The sequence below is a fragment of the Rhinoraja longicauda genome, chromosome 3 (assembly GCF_053455715.1).
Source record: "Rhinoraja longicauda isolate Sanriku21f chromosome 3, sRhiLon1.1, whole genome shotgun sequence".
Classification (NCBI taxonomy): domain Eukaryota; kingdom Metazoa; phylum Chordata; class Chondrichthyes; order Rajiformes; family Arhynchobatidae; genus Rhinoraja; species Rhinoraja longicauda.
This window is the reverse complement of record NC_135955.1, coordinates 20,015,840-20,039,278: the sequence shown is the minus strand read 5'-3', so window position 1 is coordinate 20,039,278 and position 23,439 is coordinate 20,015,840. Positions and strand designations below refer to the sequence as shown.

Below are 23,439 nucleotides of genomic sequence, written 5' to 3'. Positions count from 1 at the left end.
TCCCTTTACTCACATCAGGTCTGTACCCTCTGTACCTTACCTATTGAAGTGCCTGTCAAAATGTCTCTCATATGTTGTGCTTGCATCTGATGACACTACCTCCGCAAGTTCCAGATATCAATCACTCGCTGTGCAAAAATGTTCCCCTCAAATCCCTTCTCTCATCTTAACTTTGTACCTTCTTGTTTTTGAAATTGCATCACTGGAAGATTCTTTCTAATTTTCTACTTATCTCTTAATTTTACATCCCTCTATAAGGTAACCCCTCAGCCTCCTTTACTCCAGGGAAATCAATCCCAACCTTTTAAAGGTACCCTCCAGAACTAGGCAATCCAGGCAGCATCCAGGTTGATCTCTCTGCACTCTCTCCAGCATTATCACATCCTATGCATTGTGTGGTGATGGATTCTTGAAGAGGAAGGGTGTGGAAGGTTACTGCTGGAGTAACTCAGCAGGTCAGGCAGCATCTCTGGAGAGAAGGAATGGGTGACGTTTCGGGTCGAGACCCTTCTTCAGACTGATGTGAATGTATTGTTATAGTCAGAACAGACTAAAGGAGCTGAGTGTCAATCCCTGCTCCTAATTCGTAAGCTTATAAATGCTCTTTAGATTCTCAACAAACTAGTCAGAAAACAAAATGCAAGGAATACACTGATGAACAATTCTATGATGAGCATAATGAGCAAACAAACTGCAACAGGAACAGGTTCCATGTAATACTTCTAAGTTAATCATTGTTTCTTGATTACAAAGGAACTGTAAATTAACTACTGCTATTAAATTCTGCATTAGAATTTTTTTGAATAATTTAAAAATTATCTGGAAAATATGTTTCCTGTTGATTTCAGATAAAGCTATAGCAATTATAGAACATAATATATAATCTCCTCAGTAACTGTGGTTCTCTGTTACCTAAAGCTGGTACACGTACGTCACTGCCAATGTTTCAAAGTTCTCTCTGTGGAACTGCCATATCGTTCTCAAAGAAGTACAACTAGCTGTCTTATTTCATATCTAAGGTTCACTACCAAGTGCATCTAAAGAGCAATTCAAACATTCAATTGGGGCAAATTAAAGCCATAGGTCAGAGGGCTGACTGGCTATGATGGGGGAGAAATCAGCAGTTGCCAATGTTCAGCATTACATTTCTGTTGGAGGATGGAGAGTCAACCTTGTTTAGTAAAAGTGGGTCATGCGGGCTTAACAGACGGTTTCTCACCTCCTGCACATGACTCTGAGCACTCCGTGAAGCCACTATATTCCCAGGAATATAACTCATCCAGATCCTGTTGGCTGGCATACAGTCGATCAGTCTCCGTGTGGTCGTAATCTCCTGCCTCACTGCTGCAAGGCCCTGCGTAGCAGTCTTGTTCGGTTTGTGGCTTGGTACCGTCACATTCATCATCTGGCAAGTCTTCCACTGACTGCGAGAAGGGCAGCAGAACCTGGCATTTGACCTTCCGAAGCTGGGTACCAACCCCACATGTTGCACTGCATGGAAACCAGGGTCCTGGAATAAACCTGGGCGCAAATGGCATTGAATATGAAGGCAGCCATAGAAATAATCATCACTTCACATATCTTTTATGGAAGAAAGAGTATTATACCTTTCACTTGTTTAGTGTACAGATAAGGTTCTGCATTATAGAATCACACAGTCATACAGCACAGTGCTGCGGCATTATTGCTGCCTTACAGTACCAGAGACCCCGGTTCGAACCTGACTATGGGTGCTGTCTGTATGGAGTTTGGATGTTCTCCCTGTGACCACGTAGGTTTTCTGTCGGTGCTCTGGTTTTCTCCCACATTCAAAATACGTGCAGGTCTGTAGGTTAATTGGTAGTAAATGATCCCTAGGATAGAGCTAGTGTATGGGTGATTGCTGGTTAACGTGGACCCGGTGGGCCAAAGGGCCAGTTTCCATGCTGAATTCTAAACTAAACTAAATCTAAACTAAACTTAAAGAATGGAGTCTCCAGCCCAACTGGTCTATGCCAACCATAGTGTCTATCTATGTTGATCCCATTTGCCCGCATTAGGCCCTTATCCATCTATTTACTAGCTTCTTGCCTCCACCACATCTTCCGGCATCTTGGTCCATGTGACCCATTGGCCTCTGTGTGGAGAACTTGCTCGTTGTGGTGCCATCAATTTGGTTGCTGCTGCTAACTACTGAGAGGCCATCCTGCCCAACGGTGTCCAAAGCGTTAGACCAGTTAAAGAAGGGATTAGTCACAGGGTACTCCTCCACTGCCTGACTGCTCACCCAACTATCTGGCTGAATCCTTGGTGTCACTACATCCCCAAGTCTCCTGTCTAGAACACTTTCTCAGTCCAACTGTCGTACAACTGATGCCTGCAATCTGAGAAGAGCTGTCGCTGGACATAGTGACAAACATAGCCATCAAGAACACTTGACTTCTCCCTGATCTCCCACATTTCACAGGATCATACCACTCCACTCAATGCCATTACCACCCCCAAGTTACTGTACATTTAATAATCAGAATTATCATAACATATTTCCCAGTATATTTTTGATATCTGGTTAACCACATGAAATGGATAGAACATCCAAAATTGCTTACTTGGTTAATTACCTGTTATCAAAATTTTACTACACCACAATTGAAGACCATCGTCTCCCTCTCGAAGGTAGACACAAAATGGTGGAGTAACTCAGCGGGACAGGCAGCATCTCTGGAGAGAAGGAATGGGTGACATTTCGGGTCCAGACCCTTCTTCAGACTGATGTCAGGGGAGTGGGCGGGACAATAGACAATAGGTGCAGGAGTAGGCCATTCAGCCCTTCGAGATAGAATGTAGTGGGAGACAGTAAGACTGGTGGGAGAACTGGGAAGGGGGATGGGATGGAGAGAGAGGGAAAGCAAGGGCTATTTGAAGTTAGAGAAGTCAATGTTCATACTGCTGGGGTGTAAGCTACCCAAGCAAAATATGAGGTGCTGTTACTCCAATTTGTGCTGGGCCTCACTCTGACAATGGAGAAGGCCCATGACAGATAGGGCAGATTGGGAATGGAAGGGGGAGTTAAGCTGCTGAGCAACCGGTAGATCATGTAGGTTAAGGCAGACTAAGCGGAGGTGTTCAGCGAAACGAGCGCCGAGCCTGCACTTGGTCTCGCCGATGTACAGGAGTTGGCACCTGAAACAGTGGATACAGTAGATGAGGTTGGAGGAGGTGCAAGTGAACCTCTGCCTCACCTGGAAAGACTGTCAGGGTCCTTGAATGGAGTCAAGAGGGGAGGTAAAGGGACAGGTCGAGGGGGGAGGTAAAGGGGCAGGTCGAGGGGGGAGGTAAAGGGACAGGTCGAGGGGGGAGGTAAAGGGACAGGTCGAGGGGGGAGGTAAAGGGGCAGGTCGAGGGGGGAGGTAAAGGGACAGGTCGAGGGGGGAGGTAAAGGGACAGGTCGAGGGGGGAGGTAAAGGGACAGGTCGAGGGGGGAGGTAAAGGGACAAGTCGAGGGGAGAGGTAATAGGGACAATTCAAGGGTGGAGGTAAAGGGACGTCAAGGGCTGAGGTAAAGGGACAGACCACATCATGTCCCTCTCCATTGCTGTGTCTTCAAGATTAGGTATTTTGAATTCTGGGATGCTAATTGGTGACAGAAACTCCATTATACCAATTATTTTCAGTCCTTTTTCCTGAACATCCCAAAGAAATCGATCAACCTAACTTTGTCCTTTTTCACTGTGTAGATACATTAGCAGGCTACAGCCCTCTCTGTGCCCCTGTGGGAGATTGGAACATAAGGGCACTGGGTAAACTCTGCTTCTAATCCAAGGGGAAATGGTGGTCAACTGATGAAATGAGTCAATGTGCAGCTTTACAAAGCAATGCCATGGGGAAGATGACCAAATATCCTGGGTACCAGATGGGAGTACAAGCCTTGAGGGCATGAAACAGCCACTGAATCTAAGTGCAATACCAGCTTCTATCACAGGGGAGAGCTGACAACTGACCTGAAACTCCTACTGCTCAGTATCGCACCTCACTATGTACTTACTCTCATCAGGCTGATGGAATGGAAGGTAGATACGTGTGAGGAAATAATACCGGCTGACCCCAGCCGGACAACTTCCTCTGGCTCTTGTCCAACCAATTCCCTGTAACCCCACCCCAACCAATGTCCTCCAGCCCTTGTCTGACCAATGCACTCCCACCCTTCCCCAAGCAATGCCCTCTGACCTTTGACTAACCAACATCCCAGGCCCATCCTGATCAGTACCTTCCAGCCTCAACATTCCTACCTCTGGTGTCAAAGCCTTGTGCTGAAAGGTCTTTCCTCTTTGTGAAAGCTATCTGATTTCAAACAGGTCCTGATTTTGTGTTACTGCTTTTCATAGGATTTCTTTAAAGATCAAATTCATAACAATCCATTAAAACCTTTATATTCTTTAATGAATGCAACTTTTTAGAGCTTCTATTCAATATCTGGAGTAAGTTAAGGAAACCTCATTATACCGTGAAAAACTTCACTCACACAATACTGCCTGTGAACTGACTCCAGTCCTGCTAACTCTGGAGAGGTGCAGTTAAAAGGCCACACTGGAAGCAGCTCAAACTTTTTTAAGAAGCCGCTGTGGGCAATGTATTTTTTCTGCTCTGATTTCCATTGACAATCTGCCTCCTAGAGTGAGCAGTAACAAAGTAAGACCACAAAAAATTTACAGCAGTTCTGAGACCCAACTCCAGGACGTGTGTTTGTTCAACTCACATTCCAGCAATAGTCAATGCCTATTGCAGCTCATACTACATGGAAGGTAGATACCTTGGACATAAGTTCTCCTACATCAGAACAAGACCTCTCCACTTATGATGTGAACACAATGAATATCTTCTCATTAATTCATGCACAAATCGACTGGTACTCTGGACATAACGCAGCACTAGCCATTGAAAGTCGAGTTTCACTGCACTGCAATCTACTGCAGATTCATGGGTGTGAAATTCCTTTTGTTTATGTGTATGCATGTATACTCACTTGCCTGTGTGTGTGCAAACTGACACGAGGAAGTCAAATTTAAAGGGCCAGTACTTCGTAATAACATGCTGGAAATGAGAAAGGAACTTTGCCTTGATTCTGACATGATGCACGTATGTGGTTGAAGGAAGTGATAAGAATTTATTAATTGTACATTTGCTGACTTACTGATTTTAGTAAAAAGCTAAATCCAAAGTCCTGAAATAGATTTTAATGAACTAGGTATACTTTTAGGATGTATTTTTGATTGGACTTTAACATCTGTATTCTGATCTGAATACAGAAAATTACCTCTCATGGTTCTGGTGTTTGATCAGTGACATTAACACTGGAATCAAATTCTCAAAAGACTCTTAAACATTATATTCCCTACTCTGTGTAGAGCAGCCATTGGGAGCCGAGAGTATGTAGCACTCAATGCTCCATTACACAGCATGAAATGGAACAGGAAACTATGGAAACAATATCGATTAGACTTCTTGGAAAATGATGCAAAGCATTTGAGTGAAGGGAGAGTACATTTCAGATCCTTTCATGGCTATCTTCACATTGATAGAAAAAATATAATTACAAGACACTGGAAGCACAAAAGAGAACACCAGCAATATTGCATCATCACTTTCTTACCAGGCAGGGAGTTTACATTTAACCAATACCACCCACATCTAATTTTGCCCACCCCTCCAATACCCAACAAATTGACCCTCTTAACTCCATATAGCCTCGTTCTCCCACAGCCCCACACACAGGCGCATGGCTACCACAGATGCATACTTACACAAAAAGACCCACCAGCATCTGACCATCCCCACTCTCCAGCTGCGGACTTTTAGAGATAAGAGTGTATTGTTTCAGAACAGTCTCCAGGTTGGGGTTGGGGTGTATACAGTCATCCCAGAGGCCTATTTAACCGTGAGGATTGGGGTCATTTACACTCCTGCACTCCATTGTACCCCATATTATGGCAGGTCTCCAAGCTCTGGCCTGGTTTACACCACTCAAGAAGCGATAATGCCTCTTATACTGATCAAGAGGGATACCACCTTATCAAGTTGAGATATCACCTCATGGGTTGTCTATTGCACTGCTAGAAATTATTCTTGATCTACTTGTCTAAATGTATGAAGGCAAAGAAATGGGAAGAGAGAAATTGACACAGTGAATTTGATGGTAGCGCAGGGTATGTGATGGGAGAGCTCAAGGAAATGTCAGGATGTGGAGACCATCTTTTAATTGCGTCAGTTCAATTACTTCTGCCGTTTTCCAATTAAATTGGTTGAAATCAAAATGAAAATAATTTTGCAAATAATTACAAATTGTTGCTACGAAGATTTATTGAGACTAATTTGTTACTTCATAATTTTGTTGAACTTTTGTTGTTTCACAAATCACTCTTGTATAGAAAGAAGTAGGTTATATCCACTCCTCACTCTTGTTGCTACCAGCATGCTCATTATTGTTACCAAACAATGTTAATGGCAGCAAAATTACAACATGCCCATGTAAATGCAAAAATATTGAGGGATGATTACCACTTAAAGTGGTGTTTTTTTAGTTTAGTTTAGAGATACAGCGAGGAAACAGGCCTTTGGCCCACCGGGTCCGCGCCGTCCAGCAATTCCCGTACACTAGCACTAGGGACAATTTATAACTTTTTTAACAAAGCCAATTAACCCACAAACCTGTAGGTCTTTGGAATGTGGGAGGAAACCTGAGCACCCAGAGAAAACCCACACAGTCACAGGGAGAACGGACAAACTCTGTACAGCCAGCACCCATAGTCAGGATTGAACCCAGGTCCCTGGTGCCGTAAGGCACCAACTCTATCGCTGTGCCACTGTGCCGCCCATGTTTTTACTTGCAACTGTGTCAAGGAAGATCTTTTTGTTCCACTAGCGTTTAAAAGCTAATGAGATCCCACATATGGCCTCCAGATTTAAACATTGGTCTAATGTTTTAAGCACAGAAGCCTGGCGTTGCTCTGTTGCTGATGCCAAAACTGTAACTGAGCAAAAATGCTCAAATTGCTTAGTCAATAAAATAATCCATAAGAAATTACTCCTGAAGGATAGCATGACTCTTGTAGATGTGGGTGTGCAGTAAAGCACCGTGTTCTGTCGGGTCAGAAAGTGAAGAGCGATTCCTTCAGTGGATGCGTCTCCATGCACAAATTAGCCAAGTCCCACACAGAGGAAAGGAGCCTTGTTATGAAAGTGAGCAGTGGCACAGGACTCTTAGAATTAGAGTGCTCCAAGGTGAAATAGATCAAATCACAACAGGAAGTGCTCGCCTGCCACCTGCCCAATGGTTACGGTTCAATAAGGAATGTGCTGTTGCAAGTGCTGGAGGTCTAAGCGAAACAGGCAGTGCCTGGCAGCCATGCTAATGCCCTCAGCCTCCTAATTGGGAAATGATGTGTGCAGCGGCTAAATGAGCGAACATAAACCCACGTAAAACAAGAAGTTAATATAAAATGGCAAATCAAAAACAGGGAATGGGAAGGAATGCACATTTAGGGCAGGCTAACAATGCAGTAACTGGTTTTAAAAACACAAATCCTTACAGATCCTTTAATACGGGGACTTGTTTTCAAGGTAACTTAATGAAGTCAGATAATCTCTTGCAAATTTTCCCCAATGGTTGGCAATAAGTAAAACATATCCATTCTATGATTTTAGCCATAATGTAGACCAAGCAGGACTCTTCATTTGAACAGAATTGTGATCCTGGTGTGGGCTGGATCTGGCGGGTAACCTCATTTAGGAGAGGTCCATCTTTTCAGGACAAACATTCTGATACATCCATCATTGAATTAGGGCTGGGGTGGAGGTTGGTCAGATATGTCCAAAGGATCAGGGGTAGAGAATAAATTAGTCATGAGGAATGCATCCTCAACCCAGGCATATCCCTGAGAGGGTTTTTATGACAATTATTTCATGGCATAAGGTTTCATTCTGGAGAGGGACAATAACCAATTTCAAACTAGTGTAGTTTAGTTTAGTTTATTGTCACGTGTACCGAGGTGCAGTGAAAAGCTTTTGGTGCGTGCTGACCAGCAAGTGGAAAGACAACACTTTTTAAAAATCGAGCCATTCACAATGTACAGATACATGATAAGGGAATAACGTTTAGTGCAAGGTAAAGCCAGTAAAGTCCGATCAAAGATAGTCCGAGGGTCTCCAGATAAGGTGGTTAGTAGTCGCCTTCCTCCTGAACAAGGCTTCTCACTGAGGGTGAGGGAAACCGTGCTCAACTTTTACAGGAACATGTAACAGAAATGCAACAGGAAAGATTCTCCTCAATCTGTCTGGATTGTTAGAGTGTGAGGGCAGGGAGATCTGGTTTGGAGGTTGCATGGACTACAGCTGACATGGGACATTTGGAGCTGAGAATCTCCACCACAAGACCACCAAAAAATAAGAATTGGAGTAGCTGCCCCAGACCCAGCCTGCCCCATCTCACCTACTCCTGCATCTATTGTCTATTGTCTATCTCCAAGTGAAAATATCTCAACAAAAAAACAGACTCTCTGGCAACTTGACGTAGAGGCTGGGAGTATGAACAATCTGACTGGTGTGTGGACTGGGTTAATATACTGTAACATGGTTATTTGAAAAGCCACAGAGCACCGGTCTCTGCCCAACCCCCCCAACTTTACCAGCTTCCCATTTGCACTCCCCACCTCTACCACTCCCCACACTGCCTTCTTCACTCTGCACCTCCATCCCTGACCCCAGATTCACCATCGACTCTTGAACCCACTTTGTGGGTGGTTTTTTCCCAAGTCCTTCTTGCAGGCTGGATCACTTCTGAACTCCTACCCCCAGCAGCATCAACCCTGCCATCCCTATCTATCGTTCTCCTCAGGTGTTGCATTGACCCAGAGTGTCTTTCTGATGGGAGTCAAAGCCTTAACAGTGGACTAGGCACAACTTCACTCCTGCTCCCCCACTCCTGTGCATCTCCCTTTGAATCCTCCAATCCTAAGCAGATCTAACCCAATGTTCTCCTTAGGCCAGCAGGTTGCCCAATACATGAAACAGACTGATACTTGGAAGTTGGTCAGTCAGGTATAAGGGTTGAGCCGTCCAGCTGGAATTGGTGCTCCATCACATATCAGAGGGAGACAGAGCACAATGGGCCGGAGAGGGTGTTTTTGACACTAAGAACATCTACAAACTGCAGGTTCTCCTCCAAGTTATGTGTTGTTCTGACTTGGAAATATATTACTGGTCCTTCATCCTTGCTGGGATTAAATCTCGGAAGCCCCTCCATAACGGTACAGTGGGGTGTTCCCACCTAAAGGAGTGCTGCGCTTTAAGAAGGTGGCTCACCACGACTTTCTCAAGGCCATTTCGGGATGGACAATGATGATGGCCAGATTCTGAGCAATGAATGGATAAAACTACTGAACCATCTGCTGACATTCACTGTGAGGCGCAGACAGGTACAAAACGTGCCTGGGCGATGTACCGGAAAGTAAATGGCATCCAGCGAACAATCTCTGCCTCCAGAAGCTAAAGCGTAAACGTCAGCAGAGGATCTTGAGGGGTCAGATGGGATTGTCAGGCTGTGTTAGCTAGCTGATTCAGACAGACAGCTAATTGGTAATGTGCACAGCCACTGCTGAAGGGGAAATAGCTAACATGAAAAGCAAGCCCACTCTGGGTAGATGTAATGTGACTCTCCTTTCCTGTATGACTATGGCTGTGTACACACATCAGGCCATCATTGCATGATCTGTGTGGCAGGCAGTATTAGAACTGACTTAACAGCCTCATTCTTATTGACTTTGATGGTTTCTGCCGAAGAGAAATAAAAGTCCAGCACACTCACGAAGGCTCCTCGGAAACAACCAGCAATTCCTCCAGCTCTTGCGCCTGTTTGTACCACGGCAGCTTTGCTTCCACAGGGACTTTCTCTGTAAACCAAACAAATAAATCAACTGGGGGGTTGTGAAAGAGAGGAGGAAGCCGTATGTTCAGACAAGGTCTCAGTCTCCTGTCAAACACTGTTTAATGTATTAGGGTTGTCTGATCCGATTGACTTCAAGTGTTCACTGAGGAAAATTATTTTTTTCTTTCTTAATAGACCAGCAAATGTAAGATTTGAAACTTCAAGATACAATTACTTCTCTGCATCTGCACTGAGTGGGCAGTGGTGAAAATAAACTGCTGATAACGTTTTGCCTTTGTCATTACATGATAGTGGCAATATATAATCAACCAACAGCAATATCTTATCTTCCAAAGGCAATAGTTGGGCACACAGAAAATATTTGATTGCACTATGGGATCTGTTAATTATCCAATGACTAACCTGTCATGCAACATTGATAGATAACCACTTGAAGACAATGCTTTATTAACAGCAGCAATAAGTTAACTCAATTAATCCCACAACAATTTTTTCCAGCTTCCGACTGCTCACTGAAACTTATTGGACTCTTGCTCTGCAACACCTCGTTCTTCAGGCTCATCCTTGTATTTGAACACTTCCACGGCTTTGCATCTTCCCCTGCATCTCCCTCTATTTCCTACTCTCCTTTATTTGGGGGTTTCCTCTTTACTCTGATCAGCAAAGAGGTCCTTCTACAGTTGTATCGGGCCCTGGTGAGACCGCACCTGGAGTACTGTGTGCAGTTTTGGTCTCCAAATTTGAGGAAGGATATTCTTGCTATGGAGGGCGTGCAGCGTAGGTTCACTAGGTTAATTCCCGGAATGGCGGGACTGTCGTATGTTGAAAGGCTGGAGCGATTGGGCTTGTATACACTGGAATTTAGAAGGATGAGGGGGGATCTTATTGAAACATATAAGATAATTAGGGGATTGGACACATTAGAGGCAGGAAACATGTTCCCAATGTTGGGGGAGTCCAGAACAAGGGGCCACAGTTTAAGGATAAGGGGTAGGCCATTTAGAACGGAGATGAGGAAGAACTTTTTCAGTCAGAGAGTGGTGAAGGTGTGGAATTCTCTGCCTCAGAAGGCAGTGGAGGCCAGTTCGTTGGATGCTTTCAAGAGAGAGCTGGATAGAGCTCTTAAGGATAGCGGAGTGAGGGGGTATGGGGAGAAGGCAGGAACGGGGTACTGATTGAGAGTGATCAGCCATGATCGCATTGAATGGCGGTGCTGGCTCGAAGGGCTGAATGGCCTACTCCTGCACCTATTGTCTATTGTCTATTGTCTATCATCCTCAGTCTTCCCTCACATTTGCCTCTACATTCCCACCTTTGGTAAACCAGGTTTTAGTCAGGTAATACTTTGAAATCTCCTCCTGAAATGCCTCCTCAACATACATGTGTGACGGCTGTTTGCCAATGTCACTGCTTCATGTGATAATATATTGATACTTGACTTAATGATGCATACCGTAGATGGGTAAAAAGAAGCAGCAGCTCTCGTCAACTGCTGCAAAACAAAGGTGGTGAAGAAAATGCATCTCCTGGTGTACAACATTCGGAGCTTGTGGATAAACTGAAAAGTTCCAAAATTATTCCTCGGTAGCCTTTCTTCTAACAGGAGCTGTATGAAATGCCAGTATGATTTGAGGGTGGCATGGATATGTTGGTAATGGGGTTGCTTATTTTTATCGGTATGTAAGGAAACACAAAGGTACACGGAAGAGAAGTCTAATCTAATTTAGGAAACAAGGAATAACGAATATCACCTTTCTGTTGGCTGCTTGTCACACTTGTCTCCAGAGCATCGTCTTAACTATGCTTCTGTCTTTTGCAATTTTCAATCAATCATGAGCCACATTGATGTTTGAGATTAACTGCAGCCCAATCCCAGTCCAGACACCTCCCAAAACTAGCAATTGGTCTGCTAAGAGGAGTTTCCGTCACAAACTACAGGTTGTTACAGTTACAGGTTTTTATTTCAGATACACTCATTAGAATATTGAGCTTCCCAAGAAGAGAAAAACCATTGGTTTTATTTTTGAATAAGCGACAGCCTTCCAATTCAACCTCCAAGGGATCACAAGGCTTTCCTTGTGAATTGGTTCCAAATGCCCACTGGAACCAAGCTTGGATGCAACTGATTTAATATGAATTGCCTAAAATGTGGATGAACTTGGATTGGAAACTGTTTCAGCACCTGGAGTGAATTTGATGATTTTATGCTTCCAGCACTGAGGTTCCTGCATCAGAAAGTTCAAGAGTGATTTGTCCCTGATTGTATGTGGCCTGTTATACGTGATCCATTGCTCTATTTATTTCCATGGGGATTGATGATCAAATACAAAGTGGCTCAAGCTTGCAGCATTAGCAAGATGACCACTAGCCAGTTAGCTATGAGAAGTGGCCAATTTCCTATGAACATTGGTGGGGATTTAACACCAAAAGTAGGAACAGGCATAGACTGTTCATCCTATCAACTGTTTTGCCACTCAATCGAATCCTGGCCAATCCAACATTCTTCGGTTTCATACTCCTGAACTATTTCCGTTCAGTATGATCCTCTTACTGGTTAGAAATCCACCTGTCTTAGCCTTAAAGATATCCAAAGATCTCTGCACCCATGACTCCCAGTGACGTGGAGTCCCAAACACTCACAAACGTCTGAAAAATTAAACTAGTCATCTGTCTTAAATGGCTGCTCTTACTGTCAGATCATTCCCTATGGTTTAAGACTCTCTCACGAGAAAACATCCTCTCAGTGTCCTCTCTAGCACCCTGCTAAGAATCTTATATGTTTCAATAAGATTGCCACCTCATTTTTTGAAACTCCAGTAAGTCAAGTCCCAACCTGTTTAATCTTTCCTCATAGGACAATCCCTCCAGATCTAGCCTCGCAGGTGTGGATAAGCCACACTTGGGAGTTATATGTGCAGTTGTGCGCTGGAAAGAGTGCTGAGGAGATTTACCAGGATGTTGTCTGGATTGAAGGACTTTAGTTATGACAAGAGATTAGATAGCCTGGCCATGTTTTCACTGGAGCGAAGGAGGCTGAGGGGTGACCTGATATAAATATATAAAATTATTGTGCCACAAAGGGCACAGTGGTAGAGTTGCTGTCTTACAGTGCCAGAGACTGGATTCGATCCTGACATTGGGTGCTGTCTGTACAGTTTGTACATTCTCTCTATGACTGTGTGGGTTTCTCTCGGTACTTCAGTTTCCTCGCACATTGCAAAGACGTGCCAGTTTTAGGTTAATTGGCAAAAGGGCATAGGTTTTGGATGAGACAAAGGAGTTTTAAAGTGGACCTTAAAGGTAAGATTCTTTACACATAGAATGGTTGATATCTGGAACAAACTGCCAGAGGAGGAGCAGGAACCAGATACAATTACTATATTCACAAAGCACAGGTAGACACTTGAATAAGTGAGATATAGAAGAAGAAAAAAAACAAAGTGCTGGAGGAACTCAGCTGGTCAGGCGGCATCTATGGATGGGATGAACAAGTAATGTTTTGGGTCAGGATCCTTGTTTGGACTGATGGAGTAGGGGGGGAAAGAGCTGGAAAAGAGAGGCAAGGGTGGGGCAAAGGCTACCAAGTGATAGGTGAGAGAGTGGTGGTAGGTGGAGATAGTGACAAAGGCTCGAGGTGAAAAGGGGATAAAAGGGTGTCACATAAGGAAAGAAGAAGGAGAGTTAAATGTAAAGTCATCGAGAGGATTATGGGTAGAAGGGAACATATTGGAGTGGAAAGAGTAGGGATAAAATGGAACTGAGATATGGGAGGGATGGGAAATGATAATAAGGAGGAGATAATAGGAACAGTGTGACGGGGGGGTGGAAGAAATTTGTGTGCACTGGGTGGGGGGGGGGGGGTGAGGTATTACTTGAAATTGGAGAATTCAGTGTTCATACTGTTGGGATGTAGGTTATCCAAGCAAAACATGAGGTGCTGTTCTTCCAGTTTCCAGTTTGCCAACTCCCATCACCCTGTTCCATGACATGCAGTCAAAAGGCATGGACCACATTGAGATCTGTGATCATAGAGACACAGCATACTTTACTGAACAAACAAGTGGCACAGTGATGCAGCTGGTAGAGTAGCTGTTTCACAACGCCAAAGACCTGAGTTCAATCCTGACCTTGGTTCCTGTCTGGGTGAGGTTGCACATTCTCTCTCCGGGCACATGGGTTTTCTTTGAGTATCTGTTTCCCACTACCCTCCAATATTTCCTGCTTTTAAAAAAAAATTCCAGCAGCTGCAGTTCTTTTTCTGATTTTCACACTTTGATCTTAAGTCAGAATGGGCACTGACCACACTTTGTCCTCATGATAAAGAAACATCTGGCTGTACTTTGGCTAAAGTGTGGATAGGCACACCTTCACCTGAGAAGCTTTATTCATGGCCACACTTTATTCATGGTCAGAGAGGGCACAAACTGCACTTTGACCTGAATGTTAACACAGCACTGATTACACTTTGACCTGAGGTCAGGTAGGGAAGTGACATCACTTTGACCTGTTACAGAATGCAGAGATCAATCTTTGTCCTTCAGTCATGCATCACATAGAACACATAAAAATGTAGATATTTCCAATAATACCCTTTTGGGTAAAGTGATAGTGGCAAATGTATAAAAAAACGGAGGCAGCTCCAAGGGACAAGTCCAATAGTCATTGTCCTTTGTGTTGTACAATATTCTTAATTTTTCAGGAGTGGATCTGTACATTACAAATGAACCATGGCCTGAATCACAGATGCACTTGGACCCTTGAAACACTTCTCTTAATGAGGCAGTCTGCCACTTGTTGGAGATGATGTATTGTGAGGCTACCCAGCTAAGATAATTAAAAATCACCCAGACAAGAATGAATGCGTCCATATCTTTGTTATAGTTCTCACTGAGGTCATCCATTCAACTGCCTCTGTGGTGCCTCTCCCTTCTCTTCAACATTTTCTCTCTTGACATGGCTTGATGTCAAACTACATTTGATATATTTTATATTATGAACTGTCTCAGTTTTATATTATGAACTTGCTGTGTGTATGCCAATAATTGTTGTTACAACTGGCAATTTTTATTTTGACAGATCTAAAATGCCTTCCAAAGGTGAGAAAACAGAGACATCTATAACAGTCCAGAGTTTGTACACTACACACATTTTGTGGAAGAACCAGAGCCAAGAATCTTTTTGCCATCAGAACTTTGAGGAAATTGCAGTGCACCCTCATTTACGCAGGAGAAGCCCTGATTAGACATGACTAGCTCAAAGATGAATCCAATCCACTCATAGAGTCTTAGAGTGATACAATGTGGAAACAGGCCCTTCGGCCCAACTTGCCCACACCAGCCAACATGTCCCAGCTACACTAGTCCCACCTGCCCGCGTTCATATCCCCCCAAACCTATCCGATCCATGGACCTGTCTTAAATGTTCGGATAGTCCCTGCCTTAACTACCTCTTCTGGTAGTTTGTTCCATACACCCACCACCCTTTGTGTGAGTTATCCCTCAGATTCCTGTTAAATCTTTTCCCCTTCACCTTAAACACTCTGGAAATTGAGCTGTATATTATTGTAGGAGTACAGTGCATCTCCATAGAATATTTCCTCCACTAACAATTGTCAATGAAGACATTAATTCGCTTTTAAAGAACTACTGAAGCTGTTGTTAAGGTAATATTGGAAGGAATTTGATCAAAACATTAGCGAACATTATTGAGGAAAAAATGGCCCTGCTTACCTTTTGGTTTATAACATGGAACCATGACTGTGCATTCCTCTTTGACATGAGGCTTTGTCTTGGGGTTGCAGCCACCAGCGTGCAGTCCTCTGTGATCGATACAGAGGACCACCCGATACCTGAGGCCTTGTCCACAGGTCACTGTACACTAGAGAGGGACAGACTGTCAACACACAAGAACTCAGAGCTCAAATATCTGAAAAAAATTTGGTAGCCAAGGAAATGAATCAAGTTAATTAAGTAAAATCAAGGTAACAAAGTATAACACAGCATATTGGTTGATTCTGATCATTATTCTAATTACTGCTATCAAACAGAAAATCCATTAATATAAATGCTGGGCAGTATGCCTACTAAAATGTTATGGATTAATGAGGCTGTTTGTGCATATATCCTAATAACCAACTTCCCATGTTATTGACTGTTGGGATTCAATGGGAGAACGCTGAACACGCCTTCAAACAACAATGAACGAGATAAGAAGGGCAAGAGTGGCCATTAGGACAGTTCCGTCTACACATATCAAACTTACAAATTAAGAGTATGTGAAACTTACTCAGTTTCCAATGCTAACTTTGCCAATTCACTGCAATGAGAATGTTGTCAGTCGGTACGGTTTCAATGACCCCTACTGCACAGATATGACATGGCGAGTAGCCGCTTGGTGAAATGCTGCTCTGCATGAAATACTATTTTCAGGAGAGGGACACTCACCCTTAACACAATCATCTAAAGATATAAAAACCTATTAATTATTTACATTTCTTCACAAACATATTTGTCTGCTTCTACATTGAATTATGCATGTGCTGAATCGGTCAGTGATGTCCATGTCTCATGGATGAATGAATAAATGAAAAACAAACCACGAAAATGATCTTGATATAATAAAGATGCATTCCTTCAAACCACCTGTGTAAAAATGACATTGGTTTTCCAAATGCGTCCAGCAGTGTGTGTTACCCCACATGAACCACCCCATCTCACTCCTCCACCGTAATAGCTATTCTGACAACATATGTGAAGCTCCAAGCTCTACAAACATGGAAATGAGCAACAGACAAATGGGAATCTGCCAGCTGCCCTCCAAGTCATGCACTGCCCTGACATGGAAATAGATTGCTGTTCGTCCACTGCTAAATCTGTGACTTCAGCACGTTCACTATTTTCAAGGCAATGGTTCAGGACAATTTTCAAGGACAATTAGAGCAAGAGCACTAAATGCTGGCCTTGTCCACGATTCCCAGATCCCCAACGATAAACAATTAATAAAAGTGACCATGAAGTTTTGTAGTATTTACTTTTGTTGCTGACTACACTTATAGGAATCCTGGAAGACCTTCAGACAATACAACCCAAGATTGAAAGTTCCTTACAGGAGACCATTCCTGCGACAACCATTTTGGACAATCAAAGAGGTTACAGGGCTGCATGATGGGAAATTTCTGTATGTACATGCACTTCCACTCCTCGGCATTGGTGATTTGTCCATTGATATCTTCCTCAACGCAGGAGACAGTGCGGAGCTGGGCACCTCCTCCACATGAGCTTGAGCAGGCAGTCCAAGGGCTACTTTCCCACCTGCCAACACAGAACAACAAGCGTTTCTCAGTATACAATAACAATCGTAATGCTGCAGAATACAAGCGGCACAACTTATGTTCCTCATCTGGAGACATCATGACACTTTGTGGTTTGTGAATAAAATATTTTGATATTAGAGTTTTTAAAACAATTACATGATTTCATTCCAGAAGATAAAAAGAGAGGAAATTTTAAGCAAGTGCATAAATCACCACAAATGCATAGCTGAGGAAATAGGGTAATGTATTTGATTCAACCTTTCACCGAGACCTGGAACCAAAGGTCTGGAACAGCCTCAAACCAAAAACATTTGACCTCTTTTCTCTAAGATGTTGAATGACCTATTGCACATTCCTAACATTCCTGTTCTTGCCTTATTATCTTTTTTATGTGCTGGAAGCTGCTTTCCAGAGCAGAACATTACTTCTCATCTAACTTTGGAAAAACAATTTGCAAGATTCCTGTAAATGTGCGGAAAACTGGAAATCTAATTTGGAAAGCTAATAGAGTCATTGAGCCATACAGTGTGGAAACAGGTCCTTTGACCCAACTTGCCCTCCCCGACCAACATGCCCCTTCTAGACTGGTCCCACCTGCTGCATTTGGACTAAATCCTTCTAAACCTATCCTAAGCATGTACCTGCCCAAACGTTTTTTAAATGTTGTGATAGTCTCATCTCAACGACCTCCTCTGGCAGCTCGTTCCATATACCTACCACCCTTTGTGTAAAAATGTTGTCCCTCAGGCTCTTATTAAACCTTTCCACCGTCCCCTAAAACCTATGTTCTCTGGCTCTTGTTTCCCCTACTCTGGATTTGCATTTACCCAATCTATTCCTCTCATGATCTTACACACCTCTATCAAATCACCACCTCATCCTCCTGTGCTCCAAGGAATAAAGTCCTAGCCTGCTCAACCTCTCCCTGTAGCTCAGGCTCTCGAGTCCTGGCAACATTCTCGTAACTCTTCTCCACACCCTTTCCAGCTTAACAACATCTTTCCTATAACAGGGTGACCAAAACTGAATATAATATTGTAAATGTAGCCTTACCAATATCTTGTATGACTGTAACATGACCTTTCAACTTCAATAATAGTCTGACTGGTGAAGGCCAATGTATTAAAAGCAACACTCCTAGATCCCTCTGCTCTACAACACCGCCATTTACTGTGTAAGTCCTGCACTAGTGAGACTTCTCAATATGCAACACCTCACATTTCTCTGTATTAAAACTCAATCACCCATTTCACAGCCCACCTGGCTAGCCTGCTGTAATTTTGAACAACCATCTTTGCTTTCTACTTTGCTATCATAAATATTCAGAAAAAAATGTGAGTATTTGTTTTGTGTGTGTGTATATCTGTGTGTGTATATCCACCACCCTCTATGTTAAACGTTGTCCCTCAGGTCGCTTTTAAACCCTTCCCCTCTCACCTTAAGTCTATGCCCTCTTGTTTTAGACTCACTGACACTAAAAGCCTCTGCTGATTCTAACTGAGATAGACAGGTGATCACAGCTGGCTCCACTTGGGTGCAGGTAAACAACCAGTGTGTTTGCAGAAGATGCAAGTGATGCAGTAAACACTGTTCCTGGTGAAGCCCTTGTGTTGGGTTGGAACCTGGGCTGTCCTCAGGCAAACGGCTGCTATTTACTCTCATAAACGACAGGAACATTGGGGTTTCTGCACAAAAATAAAAGTCTTCAAATTTACTGGAGGCTCTTTTCAGTAGTTTCCCGGGTGTTTGGTTAACCTTTCCTGTCACTCTCCTGCTGTTTAACCTCTCTCCTCCTCTCTCATAAGATCATAAGGTCATAAATGATAGGAGCAGAATTAGGCCATTCGGCCCATCAAGTCAAGTCTGTCATTCAATCGTGGCTGATCTATCTCTCCCTCCTAACCCAATTCACCTGCCTTCTCCCCATAACCTCTGACACCTTTGCTAATCAATCTAATAGTCTCTGCCTCCCACTGTCTTGTCCCCTTCTAGCTGTATCTCCAAGACCTTTGGAGACCCTCTCCAGATCCAGCCCAAAGATGAAGCAGATCTCGCTCTCTCTGATATAAACCATTGTGACACCGGGACAAGAATCGTTCCCAGTCCCGAGCGACGTATGATTGAACTCTGGGGATAAAGTGCAAATCATAGCAAAGAAAGTGGAAGTCCCTGAAGGCTGTGAAGATTGCAGAAATGCACTGTCTAGGCTGGCAGACGCCTTCCACGGATGTTTATGGAGTTGCACTGCCAGGAGCAGAAGGGCAAGAAAGAAATGTGCAAAGTGCTGAGAATAGGTGCATAGAATTTGGAATGTGGAAAAAGCTGGGAGCAGTTAGGAGGAGAGTCAGAAGAATATTAATGCGCCAGCTCATGAAAATTATAACCGGTGGTTATTAACGGAGGACATATTTTCTGAAAAGGTTTCACCTGAAGGTAAGTTGAATATTGGCAGAAATTTAATGTACATTGTCCTTTCAATATAATCATCATTCGAGTATTTGCAAACCCTCAGAGACAAAACAGCAAGTGAACAAAGTGACAGATAACAGCAAGGCAGCTCCCAGGCATATTGTAGCTAACATTGCAAGGCCTTATAAATCTGGGAGCACCATCATGCATCAGCTGATGGGAAAAGAGGAAATAGAATTACGAGCAAGCTGTGGTAACGAAAGCCGCAGACAGATGGGGAAAGAAGTGCAAGAACACAAGAAAATAGGAGCAGGAGTAGGCCAACCGGCCCCTCGAGCCCGCTCCGCCATTCAATATGATCATGGCTGATCCTACCCCAACCCCCTTCCCACTATCGCCCTTCTTCCCGCCCAAAAGAACCGTGTGATCTCCTGGGAGAGACGAAAAAACGGATAAAAACCCAGGCCAAATTGGGAAAGAAATCCGGGAAATTCCTCTCCGACCCCAAGCTAGGCGATCGAAACGTGTCCAGGAGATTACTCAGGTCTTACTATACTAACAATAGCTTATGTCCACTTCCCTGCCAGCTACCCGTAACCCCTAATTCCCTTGTCTATTAAAAAACAATCTATTTCCGTTTTAAATTTATTTAACGTTCCTGCTTCCACAGCTCCCTGAGGCAGCGAATTCCACAGACTAACCACCCTCTGAGTGAAGAAGTTTCTCCTCATCTCAGTTTTAAAAGAGCCCCCTCTTATTCTAAGACTATGCCCCCTAGTTCTGGTCTCCCCAATCATCGGAAACATCTTTAGCGCATCCACCCGATCAAGGCCCCTCACGTTTCAATAAGATCGCCTCTCATTCTTCTGAACTCCAATGAGAAAAGTTCCAACCTACTTAACCTTTCCTCATATGTCAACCCCCTCATCCCTGGAACCCCCTCATCCCTGGAATTAACCGTGTAAACCTTCTCTGCACTGCCTCCAGAGCAAGTACATCCTTTCTTAAATATGGACACCAAAACTGCACACAGTATTCCAAATGCGGTCTTACCAATACTGTATACAGCTGCAGCAAAAAGTATACAGCTGCAGTGTTAATCACGTTTTACAATTGGTGCAAATCTTGCCCCAAATCATCAGCAATCACACAGCGCTATGAAAAGAAGAGCAGCCCACTGGGTGCAATGTTGCATGACCCATTCCATCAAATGGTCAATGGCCTCAATGGCTCCATGCTTTGGTGTTATTTGCTTCTACCACGGCAACAACACTGCTTGTTTGGAGAAGTGGGACTCCACAATGTAAGGGTTTTTCATGAGATACCTCATTGTTTTGTGCCTCCACAATAGGTGCACAAGAGTTTTGTTGGTCATTAACTCATTAACTGACTACAATATCTACAAGAGGTAAAAACTCTAAAGGGAAATCTGGTTCCAAAGACCTGGCTCTTACATTTGTATGAAGTTTTGTTTCAGCAGTTCAAATAACCAAGAGTTTCAATGAAAGTTCAATTAATTCCATTGATGCTAAACTATTATCTATTCTTCATTCATTCATCCATTCACTCTCTCACACACAATCCGTCATCTTCACCTTCTCTCCCAGTCACTCACATCCTCTCTTTTAGTCTGGAGTTGGCTTACCAACAATGTCAGTATCATATCAAGCGTTACATACCGAGGAAGTGGGTGGAAGTGGTCAAAGGGAAAGATCTGTTTGTAGCCATCACTGTTGGGAATAACAATAACATGTGTCTGAGTATAGGTTGGTCACAATATAACAACACATACAATGATTACAATATAACACACTTATAATGATCACATTATAAGCAAAGTGCAAAGTGATACATTTTATAAGAAATATTAGAACAACATAGACCAAATGGCACTGCAATAAAAGGTGTGCAGCAACAGAGGGGCATAGGTGTAGATGTGGACAAATCTTTGAAAGTAGTCGATATAGCCCTTGGGATTATTGAACAGGCCCTTCAGACTATGATGTCTGTGTCGAACATGATGCCAGGTTATACTAATCCCTTCTATCTGTACATGATCCATATTATTCAATTTCCTGCATATCCATCTGCCTATCTAAAAACCTCTTAAATATCACTTACGTATCTGCTCCACCACCACCCCTAGCAGTGTGTTCCAGACATCTGCCACTCTCTGGGTAAAACTTGCCCTGCACATTTCGACATGGATATGAGGGGCTGAATGGCCTGTTTCCATTCTGTAGGACTCCATAACATGTCCATCATGAGTTGACACTGCCATTAGCCAGACTGTAAAATAACCCCCAACACGAACAGCCTTAAAGATGGAGAAAGTTGGAGCCTCATCAAAAGGAAAAAGAGATGGCGGGCCAAAGTGATGTATAGGTTTTACAGGTCTACTTTAACGCGTGTTTCCATAAAACTAATTGGATTTAATGTGATTGATGAATCAAACAATATTTGTATGTGCAGGAAGGAACTACAGATGCTGGTTCAAATCGAAGATAGACACAAAATGCTGGAGTAACTCAGCGGGACAGGCAGCATCTCTGGAGAGAAGGAATGGGTGACGTTTTGGTTCGAGACCCTTCTTTAGGCTGATGTCAGGGGAGTACTATTTGTATTACATGTGCCGAATTGGGTTTAATATGAATTTGATCAGAAATAAGAGAACCATTTAAAAGTTATTTGGAACTTGATAAATAGAAAAAAGCCATCTTGGGGAAAATAAAGCAGTCTAGGGAAAACAAAGCTATTTCCGTGTAACCTCCCTGCAGTAATCAAACACCAGAGTATCTTAAGAAGAGATCCTATCAGTTTCACTGCGGAAGGCCAGTAAAACTGCCAATCAATTGCTTCTACTGTGCAATGATACCCTATTAAACAATGGAACATACAGCCTTTAGTATTTTTAGCTTGCAGTAACAAAGATGAACTGATAGTTATTAAAAGGTCCTTTGTATTTGAAAATCCTGCTTGAAAATTAACTTTGTTATTGTGGGTATGAAAATCTCTAGCCCCCAACCATCTTTTGTAACATTATTTTCTATAACACAAGGTTATGTCATATGTCAAAAAAAAATGTAGATTAGTTGGCTTCTGTAAATTGTCCCTAGTGTGTAGGATAGAACTTGTGAACAATCTTGTGAACAGAGCTTGTTGGTCAGACTCGATGGGCTGAAGGGCCTGTTTTCACATTGTATCTCTAAACTAAACATAACTAAACACTCCGAGCCTTTTGTTCCCATGTACCTGTGTCTTTTAAATACTTGTGTCTTTTAAATGTAATTGCACCCATCCCCACTACTTCCTTTAGCAGCTCCTTCATGTACACACCAATTTAAAAAAGGTTAAAAAAGGTTGCTCTTTGAGTACTTTATAAATCTTTTTCCTCTCAACTTAAACCTATGCCTTTTAACTTTAGACTCCCCTACCCTAGGGGAGAGGTTGTGACTAGTTACTTTATCTGTAACTTCTATTAGCTCTTTATACTTTTTATAAGGTCAGCCCTCAGCCTCCTACGTTCACGTATGGGACCCAGCCTGTCCAGCCTCTGCCTCCCCTTATAACTGAAACCTTCCTGATCCGATAACATTTCCTTGAATCTTTTTTACATACTTTCCTTGAATCTTTTTTACATACTTTCCAGTTTAATGACATCCTTGCAATAACAGGGTGACAAGAACTATCCACATTACTCCAAATGTGGCCGTACCGATGTCTTGTGCAGTTGTAACATGATATCCCTACTCCAGGGCCGTCTTAACGCATGGGCCTGATGGGCAATTAACCTACAAAT

General features: G+C 43.1%; 1 protein-coding gene across 1 annotated transcript in view; it reads right to left on the bottom strand.

Moving 5' to 3' along the window:
• The window catches only part of LOC144589925 (ADAMTS-like protein 1), a 431,785-nt gene that overhangs the window by 85,091 nt on the left and 323,255 nt on the right, over nt 1-23,439 (bottom strand). The window contains exons 11-15 of the mRNA XM_078394882.1: nt 21,320-21,370; nt 17,025-17,229; nt 15,649-15,796; nt 9,839-9,923; nt 1,220-1,521 (exon numbers count right to left, since the gene is read on the bottom strand). Coding sequence (XP_078251008.1) covers nt 1,220-1,521; nt 9,839-9,923; nt 15,649-15,796; nt 17,025-17,229; nt 21,320-21,370 — 791 coding nt within the window. The remainder of the gene's footprint in view (nt 1-1,219; nt 1,522-9,838; nt 9,924-15,648; nt 15,797-17,024; nt 17,230-21,319; nt 21,371-23,439) is intronic.